Source organism: Athene cunicularia (assembly GCF_003259725.1).
Source record: "Athene cunicularia isolate RWA chromosome 5 unlocalized genomic scaffold, athCun1 chr5_part1, whole genome shotgun sequence".
In the NCBI taxonomy this organism is placed as follows: Eukaryota; Metazoa; Chordata; class Aves; order Strigiformes; family Strigidae; genus Athene; species Athene cunicularia.
The window spans coordinates 8,731,919-8,746,027 of NW_020799101.1; the positions used below are offsets into that span (position 1 = coordinate 8,731,919).

The 14,109-nt window shown below is 44.5% G+C and overlaps 1 protein-coding gene across 1 annotated transcript in view; it reads right to left on the reverse strand.

Annotated features, from left to right (window-relative positions):
• The window catches only part of PRKCH (protein kinase C eta), a 120,475-nt gene that overhangs the window by 33,991 nt on the left and 72,375 nt on the right, over positions 1-14,109 (reverse strand). Inside the window, exon 10 of the mRNA XM_026849361.1 lies at positions 12,903-13,057. Within this exon, the coding sequence (XP_026705162.1) occupies positions 12,903-13,057 (155 nt within the window). The remainder of the gene's footprint in view (positions 1-12,902; positions 13,058-14,109) is intronic.

Here is a 14,109-nt window from a genome sequence, read left to right on the forward strand (position 1 = left end):
TGACTCAAAACAGAAAACGCCCAACAAGAAGACAACCCTTATGAACAGCCTTTCCATTCCTCAGAGCAACCAAAGCATGCTCCTAGAGCAGCTCTGTCCAGACACGGAGCGGGTGCAGCTGACACCCACTATGATGTTTGGATGCAGCAGAATCTGTCTCAGAGTTAATCCAAGCTTCAGGGACCAGGCCGAAACTCCTTCTGCTGCGCATCCCCAGATGAGCCTGTATGGTGATTTTTTTGCCAAGTGCTTCTCCACCCCAGATTTCTAGTTCAAGGTGAAGTGCTCCACAGCCCGATGGCTCTGGTGCCCACACCTTCATACCACAGACGTCAGAGCTCTGGCACTAGTGACGCATTACTCAAACATGAGGTGACTTACTGTTAAACCAGCAGCCAAGCAAGCAGAGCTCCCGTGTCCTCAGATGCCCTGGGCAGCTGGAGCTTTTTCTGGCATCTGACTAGCAACCCTGTGGCTTTTACCTCATGTGTGGAAATGAGACAGAACACGGATTCGGGCTCAGCTTCTTCATGCATCTTTAAAGGAAAGTGTTCGGGTGTAGCACTGGCCAGCCACTAAGGTGCCATCAGGGCTGCTTTTTAGAAGCTAAAGACAGCAAAGTCCCTCTTTCTGGTGATTTAAGCCTTCTCCAGCAGCATGGCCACACTGTTTTCCTATCTGAACCTGCCCTTCCAAGCTCTGTCCCATTCGTGCTTTTTGGGGCAGCAAGGGTGCTGTATGCCGGCTACACACGGTGCCCTGCAGGGATGTACTGCGATGGAGGGGGCAACCAGCGCTTCCCCACGTGCTACAACCACCTACAACAGCAAGAGGAAGGCCCTGTGCATGGCACAGCTGCAGCCTTCACCCTCGATGGAGAACAGCACTTCACATTACTCGTGTCACAAGCAGTTATAGGAATTGAGAGATTTCCCAGGTCGCTCTGTCTGAGCTGTGTCATGGGGTGCTACCACAGGACTTCAACTGGACCCCGTCCTCCCTACTGCACCCGCTGCTTTTTGCCAGATTCCAGTGCATTTGCTCACATCACACAATCCCCTGCTCTGCAGCACCGTCCCCTTACACAGGCTGAGCTATTCCTAGGATCAAGTACCACTCAGATGAGCAAGACTGGAAAAATCTTTCCCCGCTCCATGAGAGTCTCATATATTGGCCTGCTGTTGGTATAAACCACAGTTTACTTCATGACTTTCTGGCACCCACAATCTACATCATCAGCTAGTGAGTGGGATGGGTCATATACGCATGAGAGCGCCCGGGCGAAACCACAGAAGGGTTAACCCTGCAGCAGGCTGAGAGAAAATGCAACCGGTACAGGGAGCTCTCAGAAGAGCCAGAGGCTGTGACTCACCGGGAGGGGCTGCACAAAACAAGGGCTTTCAGCAAGGCCCACAGGAATTTCTTTAGGGAGATTCTTCCCCCAGAGACAGGCAAGGCAAGGCGCCTCACCTTTCCCATCACAGAGCGGATCCGGTGACTGCCCTGCCAGGAGGGGAATTGCTATTGTCCAGCCAATTGTTTCCAGTCTAGCTAAAAATGGGATGACAGGAGACTAATGGCTTCACTAGAGGAAAAAAACACAAGTCTGGAGTGACCGAATTATTTTGTAGACTGTTGTTGTTTGGGTTTGTTTCCATCCTGGCTTAACGAGCATTAATGACTTTAATGGCAGGAGGATGGGGGGGGGGGAAGCTATTAGGGTGAGAACATGATCCACATAGACATCTCCCAGCACACACTTCTGTCCCAGACAACCTCTACTGCCGTGCTGGCAACAGTGCATTGTGTCTGTCCATCCATCCCTCCCTCCTCCGGCCCTTCAGAATGAGGAAGGTGACTTAGAGCAAAGGGAAACGCTAAGTTTTCCTTTTTAATCTGTCTGACTGGAAATGCCAGCCTTCCTGCAGCTCAAATACTTTAGCATGTTAGCAATGCTCGGCAGCATCTCCAGAAAAACTACTGTCCCTTCTCAGTGGCAGGGAAACAAAGGGAAAATGTCCCGAAAGAGCGGATGCTCCCAGAGAAAGCTATAGAGCCCAAAGCCTGTAAAATAAAGTTTGTTTGTTTTGTTTGCAGAAGCCACACTGAAACTTCTGAGACTACTTCTGGTGTCTGGAGAGACAGAATTATACCTAAAGCCAAGACACGTAATTAATGTTGAAATTCTTCCTAACATAACAGTGCCTGGGTCACAGCCACTCACTTGGCCGATGCTGTGAACAGCCCTGCCAACACAGGCCAAGGAAAAGCCTGCAAACAAGTGAGCGAGCGATGCCTGTGTTATACAGCGGCTACAGGCATCTTCATATACTCAGTGTGGGCTTCAGGGAATTAGGGATCAGGAGCCTGTGGGAATTATGTGCTCACATCTATAAGCCAACTCTATTGAGGGACAGCCATCTTTTAACTGGATGTGTCCCCCAGAGAACAGAACAGCTTGAACCACCCCAAACCACAGCAAGGTCTCAAGGAAGACACAAGCAAAGCAAAGACTTGGAAATTAGGAGCTTCCCTGGAGAAGAGGTGGAGAATTTCAGCATGAGTCTGGCTGTAAGAAAATGAAGAGAAAGTAGGGAAGGCTCTCAGTCAGTCAGCCAATTAACCTGTCCTAGACATGACAGAACATGGAGATACCCAATACTCCATGCCACATTTAACTTACGCAGAGGTAACAGCTAGGCCTCCTGAAACAGTCATTTGACATCCCCTCCCTTTCACACATCCGCAGTCCAATGTCAGCTTACTGGTTCGTGGCAACAGTTGGAATTTGCTGTCTTGCTTCCTGGCCAGTGGGGATCCAGAGATGCCACCAGCTGATGCTGGGAAGCAGCACCCAACAGCTCTGGCAGGAACTCCTGACTGCTCTGTGGCTTGGGGAAAGCTGTCAGTCCTGAAGGTCCCCAAAGGCAGCTGTGACTGGAGATGATGAAGTGCAGTAAATAGGACAGACTGCAAGACAGTTTTCCATTAATTTTATCCCAGAATACCTGTCTGTCCCCCTGGGGCTATCCTTGTCAGGGTAGTCACCAATTTGAGCATCAGTGAGCAGGACAGTCAAAAGAGCATAGGGGAATGTGCAACACAGACTCTCCACTCATGAATAAGACTTCAGCCCACTTGAGCTGCAGACGTCTTGTGGCTTTAGAGGTTTGAAAGCCTATTTCACTTTGCTTTGATTCCTTTCCAAAACATCATGATTTCCAAGAAGCAGCACAGGTTAGTATTGTCTTTCTGAAAGCAGACAGAAAAGTATGTTTCAAGTGGCTCAGTCACAGATAAAAGCTATCCATTTAACAGTGCAATAAAGGCTTATTTGTGCATTTTCTCTTTGTGTAGGGGTAGGGAAAAAAAATAAATCGAGAATTCAGGTATGAGTTACACTAGTCTCATCTCAAATCTACTACCAGCAGATTGGCTGCCATCGATCAGCCATCACAACACTGCAATTAACTGTGATTCAATGCGTGAGTTGGACCAGCTGAAGCTTCGCTGGCTTGCTGCATCTTCAGAAACACAAAGGAGATGGAGAGCTGTAACTCTCCTGCAGGGGTTGGCCCTGGCCCCAAAGAGACCCCAGTGGGAACAGCACTGACAGGGCCAGCTCTTGCTCCATGCTCCAGGCAGTGTCACACTCTGACCTTCACGGTGGGTGGGCTGTATCTTTGGGAGCTTGGCCAGCTGGCATGAGTCAGAGCAGCTCCTTGGCTTTCTCATTTATCAAGGCTGGGCAGAGAAGCAAGAAGCAGGAGCCAGCTGCCAAGATCTTTGCTCCCTTCTGTGCTCAAGAGTGGCTGAAGGTAGAAATTCTGGTTGTAAAGCTGCTCTTTGAGCACCAGGTTTCAAATTAGTGACATGAGAAGTACTGAAATGGGAAGCTCCAGCTGGGAAGAATAGTATAAAAGAAGAAGGAAAATCTAAGAAAAAGTGCATGCAATAGCAAAGGCTACATTAAGTTGATAAGATTGCATCAAAATCCTCAAAACATAGATAAGCATACAATTCCTCAACTTACGGTCAAGAGATACCGACAACCAAAAATAAAAAGGACACTAATTCAGCTTTTAGGCACAAGTCAAAAAGGACATGCGACCTTGCTACATTCTCATACTCAGGTAAATGTCAAAAGGAACGTAACCAGATCCAGAGAAGGGAGGAGAAAACCCAAAGCTCGCATGCTAAATGTCACACACACACGTTTTAACATGGGTGCCACAGAGCCTGCACACTGCAGCCTCGCTACAACAGCGCATGCAGGCTTATTTGAAAGCCCATAAAGAGTTTGAAGGGATCACTTCCTACCACACGGGTTTGCACTTGGAATAATTTCCCCCCACTACCTTGCACAGCTAACCCTGCTTTTGCCAATTCCCAGCCCCCCACCCCATCCCCTCCTTTTTCCAACACAATAAACAGAAGCCATGACCCACTTTGGCAAGGCACCATGACACTGCTGCCTTCCCCAAAACAGCATAGATCAGAAACGGTTCAGATGCAAACATTCACATCCTTACTGTATGGACTTTGCCACAGCAGTATGCCTGGATCAGGGATTTAGCTAGTAAATAACTTCTCCTAGCTGGAAGTAATTTCCTGATTCAGAAGCACTTCTTTACTATGCTGCCGAGAGATTTGTGAAAGCGGCACTAGATGTTAATAATAAATCATGCTTGTGAAACTCTAATTGATTTGGAATAAATCAGCTCAGAGCATGGAGGATCTCTGTGGCTTTGAATATATCACACCTTGTACACCGTTGAGACTTGAAGGGTGCTCCCATTTCCATTGTTGTCAGCTGGAATACCGCCACCTGCTTTAGTGGAATAATAATCGGGTAATACAATTCCGAGACTAAATTGTGCCTTTAGGCACAGCCTCATAAAAGGGAGGTTCTTGAACCTATTAACAGCAAAGGTGTTATGACTCAGAGGCCAAATGATGAGTAATGCTTTCCCCTTGCTCCATGGGAACGGGCTTCGCAATCGGCATCCTGGCCTGCACCAGCAGCTAACTACAAGCCCCAGCACCAGCTCCACTGCGGCGCAGAGGGCAGAAGCAAAGCTGTGCCCGCTGTCCTGCCCAGGGTACCGCTGGCAGGACACGGAATTTTCTCCCACAGAAATTCTGAACTATAAACCACAATTATTACTTCAGTGTTGCAATGTAACAGTTGAAATTTTCTACTGTGTTATTATTTGTAGTTTATTTCTAATATCCTTAATTTATATCATCACAGGCAGTTGATGACTCTGACCTAGAATCTAAAGACAAGGCATTACAATGATGCACCACTGATATTAAAAGCTGCTGAGTGACTTTACAGAATTCCACTGTTTGCATAAAACCAGAGTACCTACGTGCTCACTGGTATAAAAAACCCAAAATCTAAACATTGGGATTATTGACCAAGGAAACATCAGGCACTGATCTTGCTACAGGTAAAAGAATAAGTCAAATTCTCCCTGTATAGCTATGGCAGCTGCTGCAGGCCAAGTATGTCAACAATACTGATTTTCTCATTGTCTCCTTTACATATATAGTAGCTTCACCCACTGCAGCATGTCATGTTGAAAGAGATCTTCCATTTCAGCAAGTCAAAGGGAGCAGATGCAACTGCATTTTGTTGGCATAATCTTTGTTTTAAAAAATTGTACAAAACATTTATTAAGGTTGACAGAGACCTTTTCCTCAGCTATATATATATATATCAGCCTCCCTAATGCTAACTCAGGGGCCATATTCTCTGACATTAATATTGAAAGCTTCCTCAATCTGAGATGGGTGCAAAGATCAATAAAATGACTGGATTAATGCTGGGCAATTCTGGAGATCTCAGAGCAAAAGTTTTGAAAATTATGTCCTTAAAATCATAGGCCTGAATGCCCTTGATCTCAGGAAATGTGTTAGAAGTCAGATGAGCAGTTCTGGCTAAAAAGGTAGCAATAATATTTAGGGGCAGTTTTTAAAAATAAATTTTACATAACATCTTAAAATTTATTTCAGTTTATTTTTTTTTCCTTCTCATGACCTTCATACCTTTAAAAAAGAATGAAGAGGGCAGGAAAGGCACAAAAAATGGCCTTTTTGTAGAAAGGTTTCTTAGTTTCAGAAGTTCTAACCTAAATATTCCCAGGTGGTCTGGGACTTAGAGATTGAGTCTAATTCTGGGCTCCTTTCTTTAAGAACTTGTCTATAATCATTATACATAGCTATCTCTGAAATTGCATCTGCATGCTTTTTAATTGTGAAATACCATCATAAGGATGTATTAGTCAAGAAAAGAATGACAGAACACAAGTCATGTCTAATCACTTATCCCCTCCACAAATGAGCAGTATTATTTTTATTGCACCAGTACCAGAATTCCCAACTAACACTAAGCTCTCATTTCAAACGTTCAGTAAATGAGAGTCTGTGCCGGTAAGAGTGTAGCACACAAGTTATTACATGCAAATGTTAACAACTACACCAAAGAAGAAGAGTGAAAGTACAAGAGACTTGCATTTAGGTAAAGGTTACCCAGCCTTGGGGCAGGTGGATGAACTAGACAAACTTGAGGCCCCTTCAAGCTCTGGGTTTTAATGATTCATACAGACTCATTATGTGCAGGGTTTGCAGGTTTCAAATCAATCCTTTTATATAACCATAAAGGAAAAGTAGGCACTAGCAGAGCCAATAACTTCTGTAGGCTATTCAGCAGTCCGTAGTCATGTGGAAAGTTGCATTAAAGTTCACAGACTATATACAGTGGAGTCAATGGGGCACAGAGATCTGATATGTGGATCTCAAAACAGGACTGCTCTTCGTAAGCATAACTGTAAATCAGGACTAAACTGTCCTCCACAGTGACTGATTAAACATGACATGGAAACGTGAGAGGCTGGGGTTTTTTCTCTGCACTTTCCATTTGATCAAGTGCAGAGAAACAACACTTTAAACAGTGCATGCCAGAGGCTGTAAAAGAGCCCGGCTTGCAAGCGTGCAACAACCACATCTGAGTGGAAAACAATGTGGAAGATGCACTGTCTAGAAGCATAAACCAGTCTACATGAGCTGTTGAGTGTCAGATAAGATATCCACAGACATTACTACACTCCTGACCCTTAGAGACATTCCTTTATATTTTCCAGAGCTGAATGAAGCATTTCCAGAGACTCCAGCATGGCAACTTCTTTTCCGCACTAAGCAGTTGTTGTAGGGATGGGGCTGTTGGCATGCTATTCTGCGCCAATTTGCAGCTTTTAGCTGATTTGCTTCACTCACCATAAAATCAGCTTATATTTTGTTCTTTCCACTGTTCTCATAACACAGCACATCCTTCATTTTGTTCTGCTTACATATATCTACTCTCCTCTTCAGGGCCCCAATCCAGGAAAGCACCAAGCCTAGGAGGTCTCAAGGTGATAGGGACCAGATCCCACGGCTAAGGTTACAGTACTCCACAGAGTGGAGATGCAGACCCGTTTTGGCACTGGCTGAGCTGTTTCCCATCCTTTCCTCTCGGATGCAAACATGCCTCTGCTCACACGTTGTCAAATCAGGGACAAGAGGGAGGCATCAAATACAGCAAAGACTACCTACAGGTGCATCTACTGTAGCATAATCAATCAAAAAAGCTTTCAGAAAAGCTTAAAACATCTCATTAAAAAAAATATTTATCTTTATTTGCTAGGAAAACAAAGCTATGCATAGCACTTAAACAAACCAGTGGTAATCCCTGGATAGCCCCCTAGCCAGTCAGTTTGCCTTGCAGGGCACTATCAGTCACAGATCCAGTTCAACTGCTAATCTGCCTCCCTGGGGAAAGACCCTTGACCTCAGGGGAAACAAGATCTGGCTCCAGATGTAAAAAAGGGCATGAGATAAGAATAAACAAATTCACCAGTTGCCAAAAAAAAAAAAAAAAAAAAAAAAAAAAGAGAGAACAGTGGGGATCCCGGGATCCCGTGTCTACCGTGTCTTGACCCATGGAAAAAGCAAACAGCACACTAATAAGAGTTGCTCTGTTAACAGTGGCTGTATGTAATTAGGAAAAGCATTCAGCTTCTGTTTTCATCATGTAATTTTTAATTGATTTTGCTGAAAGGAACTTTAGTGTTGTTTCAGTTAATAAGAGTCTTTCCTGAAAAACTGGTCTCTGTAAAAGACTTAAGTAAACCTTCCTAAAAGTGTCACAGGCTTATTGTTTGCATTGGCAGGGAATTAACCTGTTGCAAAAAACTCGTTCCCTATAAAAGCCAACAGTCATGAGACACACAGCTGCAGACCTGATGGGTCTCCTACACTAAGGAAAGGTGATGATTTCACAGACTTGGTCAGTATCCAGCAATCTTAACAGATCCCAGAGGAGACGGTGCTTTTCCCTGTCATAAGGAGTACCACACACATGAAGGTGATGCTTTCAGGTAACACACAGAAAAGTAAACACTTCTAGTTAATGAGCTTATTTTATCTTCCCCAAGAGCTACTGTTTAGTCCCAAGGCAAGACCTTGTTCTCATCTGGTTAACTGTATAATTATCTTTTGCCTTCCAAAGGGACAACGCATCCTATTAAACACAATCAAGTCACGGGACCTACTTAATGGTGGCTGGTGTCAGATCAGAGCATGAGGACTCTGTGCACACCATCCTACATTCAGAGGCAATGGAGCACAAGCAGACCCGGACCATCTCTAGAAGAGCCAGTTGCATTAAAATTATTAATACAGACATAAAGACCAGAATAAGCAAACTAGCATGAGCCCTCAGGGCAAAACCAGGGTTCTTCAGCCAGCCAACCACCAGTCCTTCTCAGAGGCTCTCTATCCCAGCCTTTTAGCTCCCCTGGCACTTCATCAGCTACATTACCTACATTCTACACTGCCTATACCCTTAATGATGTATCTGTCACTGTGCTGTGCCGAGCAGTGAGCTGGGGCACGCAGGTATCTCTACTACCCAACTCCATGTAAGCCAATCTTACAGTAATGTTACATGGAAGGAAAAGCCCTGCTTTCAAAATAAACCCTTGTAATCATTTACTATCTCTCTGCTTTTTAGAAGAATGAGTGGACTAGCTCACTTGCATTGAGTAAGCCACCATGCAATCTAATACTGCTCAGATGTGCACACTGTTTTGTTTTGTTTCCAGCCTGCCAAGAAGCCAAAACATGTTTCCCCTACCCTGGGAATTGCTGAACTGGAAAGTGAAAGTCAGGAAGAGCTGCCTCAAGAAAAATAGTACATACAGACTTTAGATAAAAGTCACAAACCAATCTCCCGATCTGCACCAGGACCCAGCATACTATTTTCCTTTAGGAGAAAGCTTAAAGAAAGCAGCAGTGCAATAACAGTGCCCCGTGAGCAAAGATTTTATCTACAATAGCCTTGATTACCGCCTAACATTTTCCTGGCAACATCCAGCACAAGCTGATCCCAAATATGTCTTTGTCCTACTCCTCTGTGGTTAGGGGTACACAACACACTATGATTTGACGTGATGAAAAGCTTGCTTTCATGGGCTGGAAGCATTCTAGTCCTACCCCCTGTATGACGGGATAAGGAACCACGCTGTGCTTGTCGACATTTTTTCAGGAAGCAACTATAAATAGGCGCTGCTGAGTTGACAGATAAATCTCAGCTTAAGGCAAGACAGAGATGTTTCCTTGATAAGGCAAGAAAGCCATCTCTCATTTGCAGTGTTTCAAATGAGAAAAAAAAAAAAAAAAAAAAGAAAAAGTAAAACTGAAAGCTCTCTTTTAAAAAACCCCAAATACACAGACGTACATTTATGGGATTTCTATTCTGTCCAGGGCTTAGTAACAAAAAGCAGAGTTTCCTCAAACTGTGAAGCAAACTTACTGAAAATTTCAGTTGCATCATGAAAACCATCATATGAGATCATCAGTCCAGCAGTAAGCCTGGTTTTAATGTTAAAAAGTCACATATACCCAAAATACACCATATCTGCCTCAGGAACCCCATTCTCACAGACTCGCAGTAGCAATTGCAGAAATACTGCAGTACGGTTATTTCAAGTGCATATGTGTGGCCAGAAAAGGAATCAACAAGCACCTGATTTTAGCTGTTACCAGCACTGTCACCCCATGCCAGTGACACAATTCAGCTACTTCTCGATGAACTTTCACTGCCAGCTCTCAAGCCTCTCTGGCATTTCAAAGCAGAGAAGACCCAGCTTTTGGCAGCACTCGTGGCTGACTTACTAGGAGAACACTCATTGTGTTGGTAAATGCAGACTCTCTCCTGAACTGCTTAATCTTGAAGGGTGAAAGTAAAAATACGATATTATTATGTTTAAGTTTAGCCCAGAAGAAAACAGGATATTCTAGGCCAGGATTGACACTGGGAATCCAGAAAGTATGGGTACATTGAACAGCTTGTGGCAAAATACTTTCTGGTCAGGTTTTTCCTGGAGCCTCTTCCCCAACGCTCCCAGCTTCCTAAGCAAGCATTCATATTCTGATCATAAAATCTCCAAACTCTCTTACATCAGTGCAGCGATTCCCTTCTGAGTATCTCCTTCCATCCTGCAGACTCCCTCCTGGAGCCCCATGTTCGTGACCTGACAGAGCAGCCTCAGCTCAGTACAGCCGCAGCCAGCAGCTCTCTCCCCTTACAACTTCAGAACACAGTCACTCCAACTAATTTTAAAAAACCAAGTCATCCCCCCACAAATCTGCCACATGCACTGAAGCTACCTGACTCCACGGCTCAAACAATTTTCCAGCAAGTTCAAAGACCATGCAGTTGTCCAAGGAGCTTTTCAATTACTCCTCCAGTTTCTATCATGAATTACAGCAGCACTTGAAGAGTGCCAAAACCCAGAGGGATCGATTACTCCTGCTCTGTGACAAGCAGCAGGCTGGGAGAATGGAACAAGCTGTAAGCACAGTGGCATCGCATTATGCACAGACACAGTTTTGCTGCTGAATGATTGACAATAACTACTGGATGTCACTATTTTAAGGATAATGTCATTTGCGTAATTATCTGGCAGGGTCTCTCTTCAGTGGCTGGCATTATTCACGAGGGAAGAATCAGACTGAAATCCAGCTGAAGAGTAAGTAGATTTGTTATTCTATGCAGACAATCACTGTGCCTTAGAAGCTCAATACATTATGGTATACATCACTACCGATTTTCATACTCTTAGGACCCAGAGAATATTAAAATGAAACTCCTTCTCTATTTCACTGTACCACATATATCATATGTTTTTATACTTAAAAGTAATTTAATATTCTCTGTCCTCACCTGACCATCTGTTTCTTACTAGAGTTCAAGCTAGGAAGAGAAAGAGAAGTTGCTTTTATTTGATCTATCCGAAAGTGTCCCCTGCACAGGTCCCAGCCCTTTGGCCACTTTAATCTTCAGCTATTCTGTTTTTAGTGTTCAAACTCGGGTTTATCTGATACTGGAAGACGTACTACTAAACACAGAACTACATCACCTGGGTTAAACTATGCAAAGCCCCAAACCAAACGGCATTTGGCCCAACCCACAGTCTGAAATGGTACTAACAAAGCCTGCCTGTGATCAGAACTGGTCCCATCCTGGACCCAGTTGTGGGTCCCGGCTGTACAACTGTATCCAAGCAGCTAAAAGAGAGAGTTGACATTATTTTTTGCAGTGCTGGCATGCCGCAAGCAGGACTGAGCAGGGCTATAGCTGACCATACCCACATATGCATGCTTTGCTGCTGGAACCCAGGTACAGTATTCCAAAGAAAACAACTGACTGTTCCTCCTTTCCAGTGCTCTGGGCAAGAGGATGCCAGAAGTGTTCTACAAAGCATGTCAGAAAGAAACTTTTCTGTATAACCAGACTGTCTCAGTGATGACATCTCCCTGCTCTAGCTGTCCTGTTCTACCCCAGAAGAGGTCTTGCTCTATCCCATGTATATATGGGACAATACTGGTCAAAAGGTCATCTTGGCCAGGAGGCCTCTGCAAAGCAGACTGGCTGGCTGATCCATGCTGGCTGGTCTACGCCTTGATGACTGAGCTGACAGGAGAGCACTTTGGCAGTGCAGAAGGGAAAAAATATAACCTAACTATGGGAAATAGCTTCCTGAGAACAGCCTTTAGATCTGGGAGTGGAGGCTGACGCAGGGAGGCAATGATGCTCCAATCCTGTCGCAAATGAAAAGATGTCAACCATGGACAGGAAGGAAAAACTCCTGATGTAGGATCATGGCAGGAATGAAAAGACTTTTCGTGGCTGAGTGACACTGGATAGGTATGTCAGATAGGGATTAAACACAGATCCATAGCTAATAGAGAAATAAAGAGGCTTGGGTGTAACCAGCACATCTTAGCCTTTAAATAACAAGGGACACAGTGGCAAAAGCAACAGTTCTTTGTGTTTTCCTCCCAGAAAATCTGGAAGGTTTCACTTAATGCCCCTCCCTGTGTCATCAGTTTGACACATGCTCTCCAGCAGCAGGTCAGGCCCAAAGCAGCATGGCAGAGGCTTCTGTTGGTCAGCAGCTGATGCCCAGCAGCCACAAAGGCACCTGAGGTGCAGACAAGGGGCCGTTCTGGGGCTGACATAAACCAGCTACGTAAATTGACACCAACACAAAACCTAGCCCCTGTTCCTCAGAAGGAAAACCTGTTTTCCTATGTGCTTGCACATACATCATAGGAAAAACTCTCTACTCAATACTGCAGCCAGAAACTTCACTCCTTCCTGGAAGCTGCTGCTGCACCTTGGACAATGTGCGGGGGGAAAGTGGAAGCACTGTTAATCCCAGCTGACAACTAGTTCCTAGTGGGCACTAGTTATTTACTCAAGCAGAAAACTCAAGCTATCATCTCAGCCGTGGGGTTCAGACAAAGAGAATGAATGAATGAATGAATGAATGAATGAATGCAGAGCTCACCGATAAATGATGCCTCTTTCATGGAGAAACATAAGGGCTGAAATAATTTCTGCAGCATAGAACCGGGCCCGATCTTCATCGAAGCGACGCGACTTCTGAATATGGAACATCAAGTCCCCGCCATTTACGAACTCCATCACAAAGAACAGGCGATCCTTCACACACGCAAACACAACAGATATGAACAGCATTAATCACATCCTCTGTCAGGCTTAGAAAATTCTAAGTAAAATTATTATCTCCCAAACAAAAACAGATTAAACACCCATGAGACATTGGGGTGGAAAAAAAACCCAAATCAAACCAAACCAAACCAAACCTGACTTTTTCGGGAAAGATTAAGTCAATACCAGGAAGATCTGTTAGTATGTCCTTGCCCTGTACTCTTCCCAAAAATTTTGCCCCCAAGTAATTAAATGAATTAGGATTAGGCATATCAGTAGGTATGTGCTCATCATTAACTGTCTCCTGGAGGGTTTCCCAAACTTTCTTTAGCCTGGATCAGCAGAAAATGATACCCCTGAGTGAACACAAGAGAAATCTGTAAAAAGTCACTTGCTCCATACTAAACACTGCAGGTCTCTAGGGAAAGATGCTCCATAATATAATGTGCATAACCAGACTGCTCACACGCTGCAGCTTCACCATGACAGCACGATGTCTCGAGGGTATCCCAACGCTGTTCCTGGGGAATCTGCATTGTTTTCCAGAATGGGATTTCCTGCCATATGCTTGCACAGCAGCTGCTTTTTGGGCCCTCAGATTTTACCTTTCCTCTGATTAACGTTCAGAGGCCTCTGGGTGATGAAGGAACCGATAAGGATAAAGCATAAAGTAAAGTTTCTGCTGGGCAGAAAAGCAACCTGTTCAGTAGAGTTCACCTCGTTAACCACAGCTGCTGGTCTCTGAGGTTTCTTTTTTGGCTTTGTTCTGGTTTTTGCAAAAGTCTACAGATAGGGAGGCACTTGCTTAAACTGCACGCTCAACAGTCTGGGTATGAGTTTAATGCATGTAAAAGGAGTGCTCACTTAATTGTGAGAGGAAGGACACACAGTGATTTGTCACAAAACTAAACCCCAGAATTATTGCAGTCTGGTTCAGAAATTTCCCCTAGTAATTGTTTCAGGACATTCAGTATTGATTATTTCAGTTTTACTCTGAATATCAGGAACAGCAGACCAGAAAAGAGGCATACAATTCAGTTGAG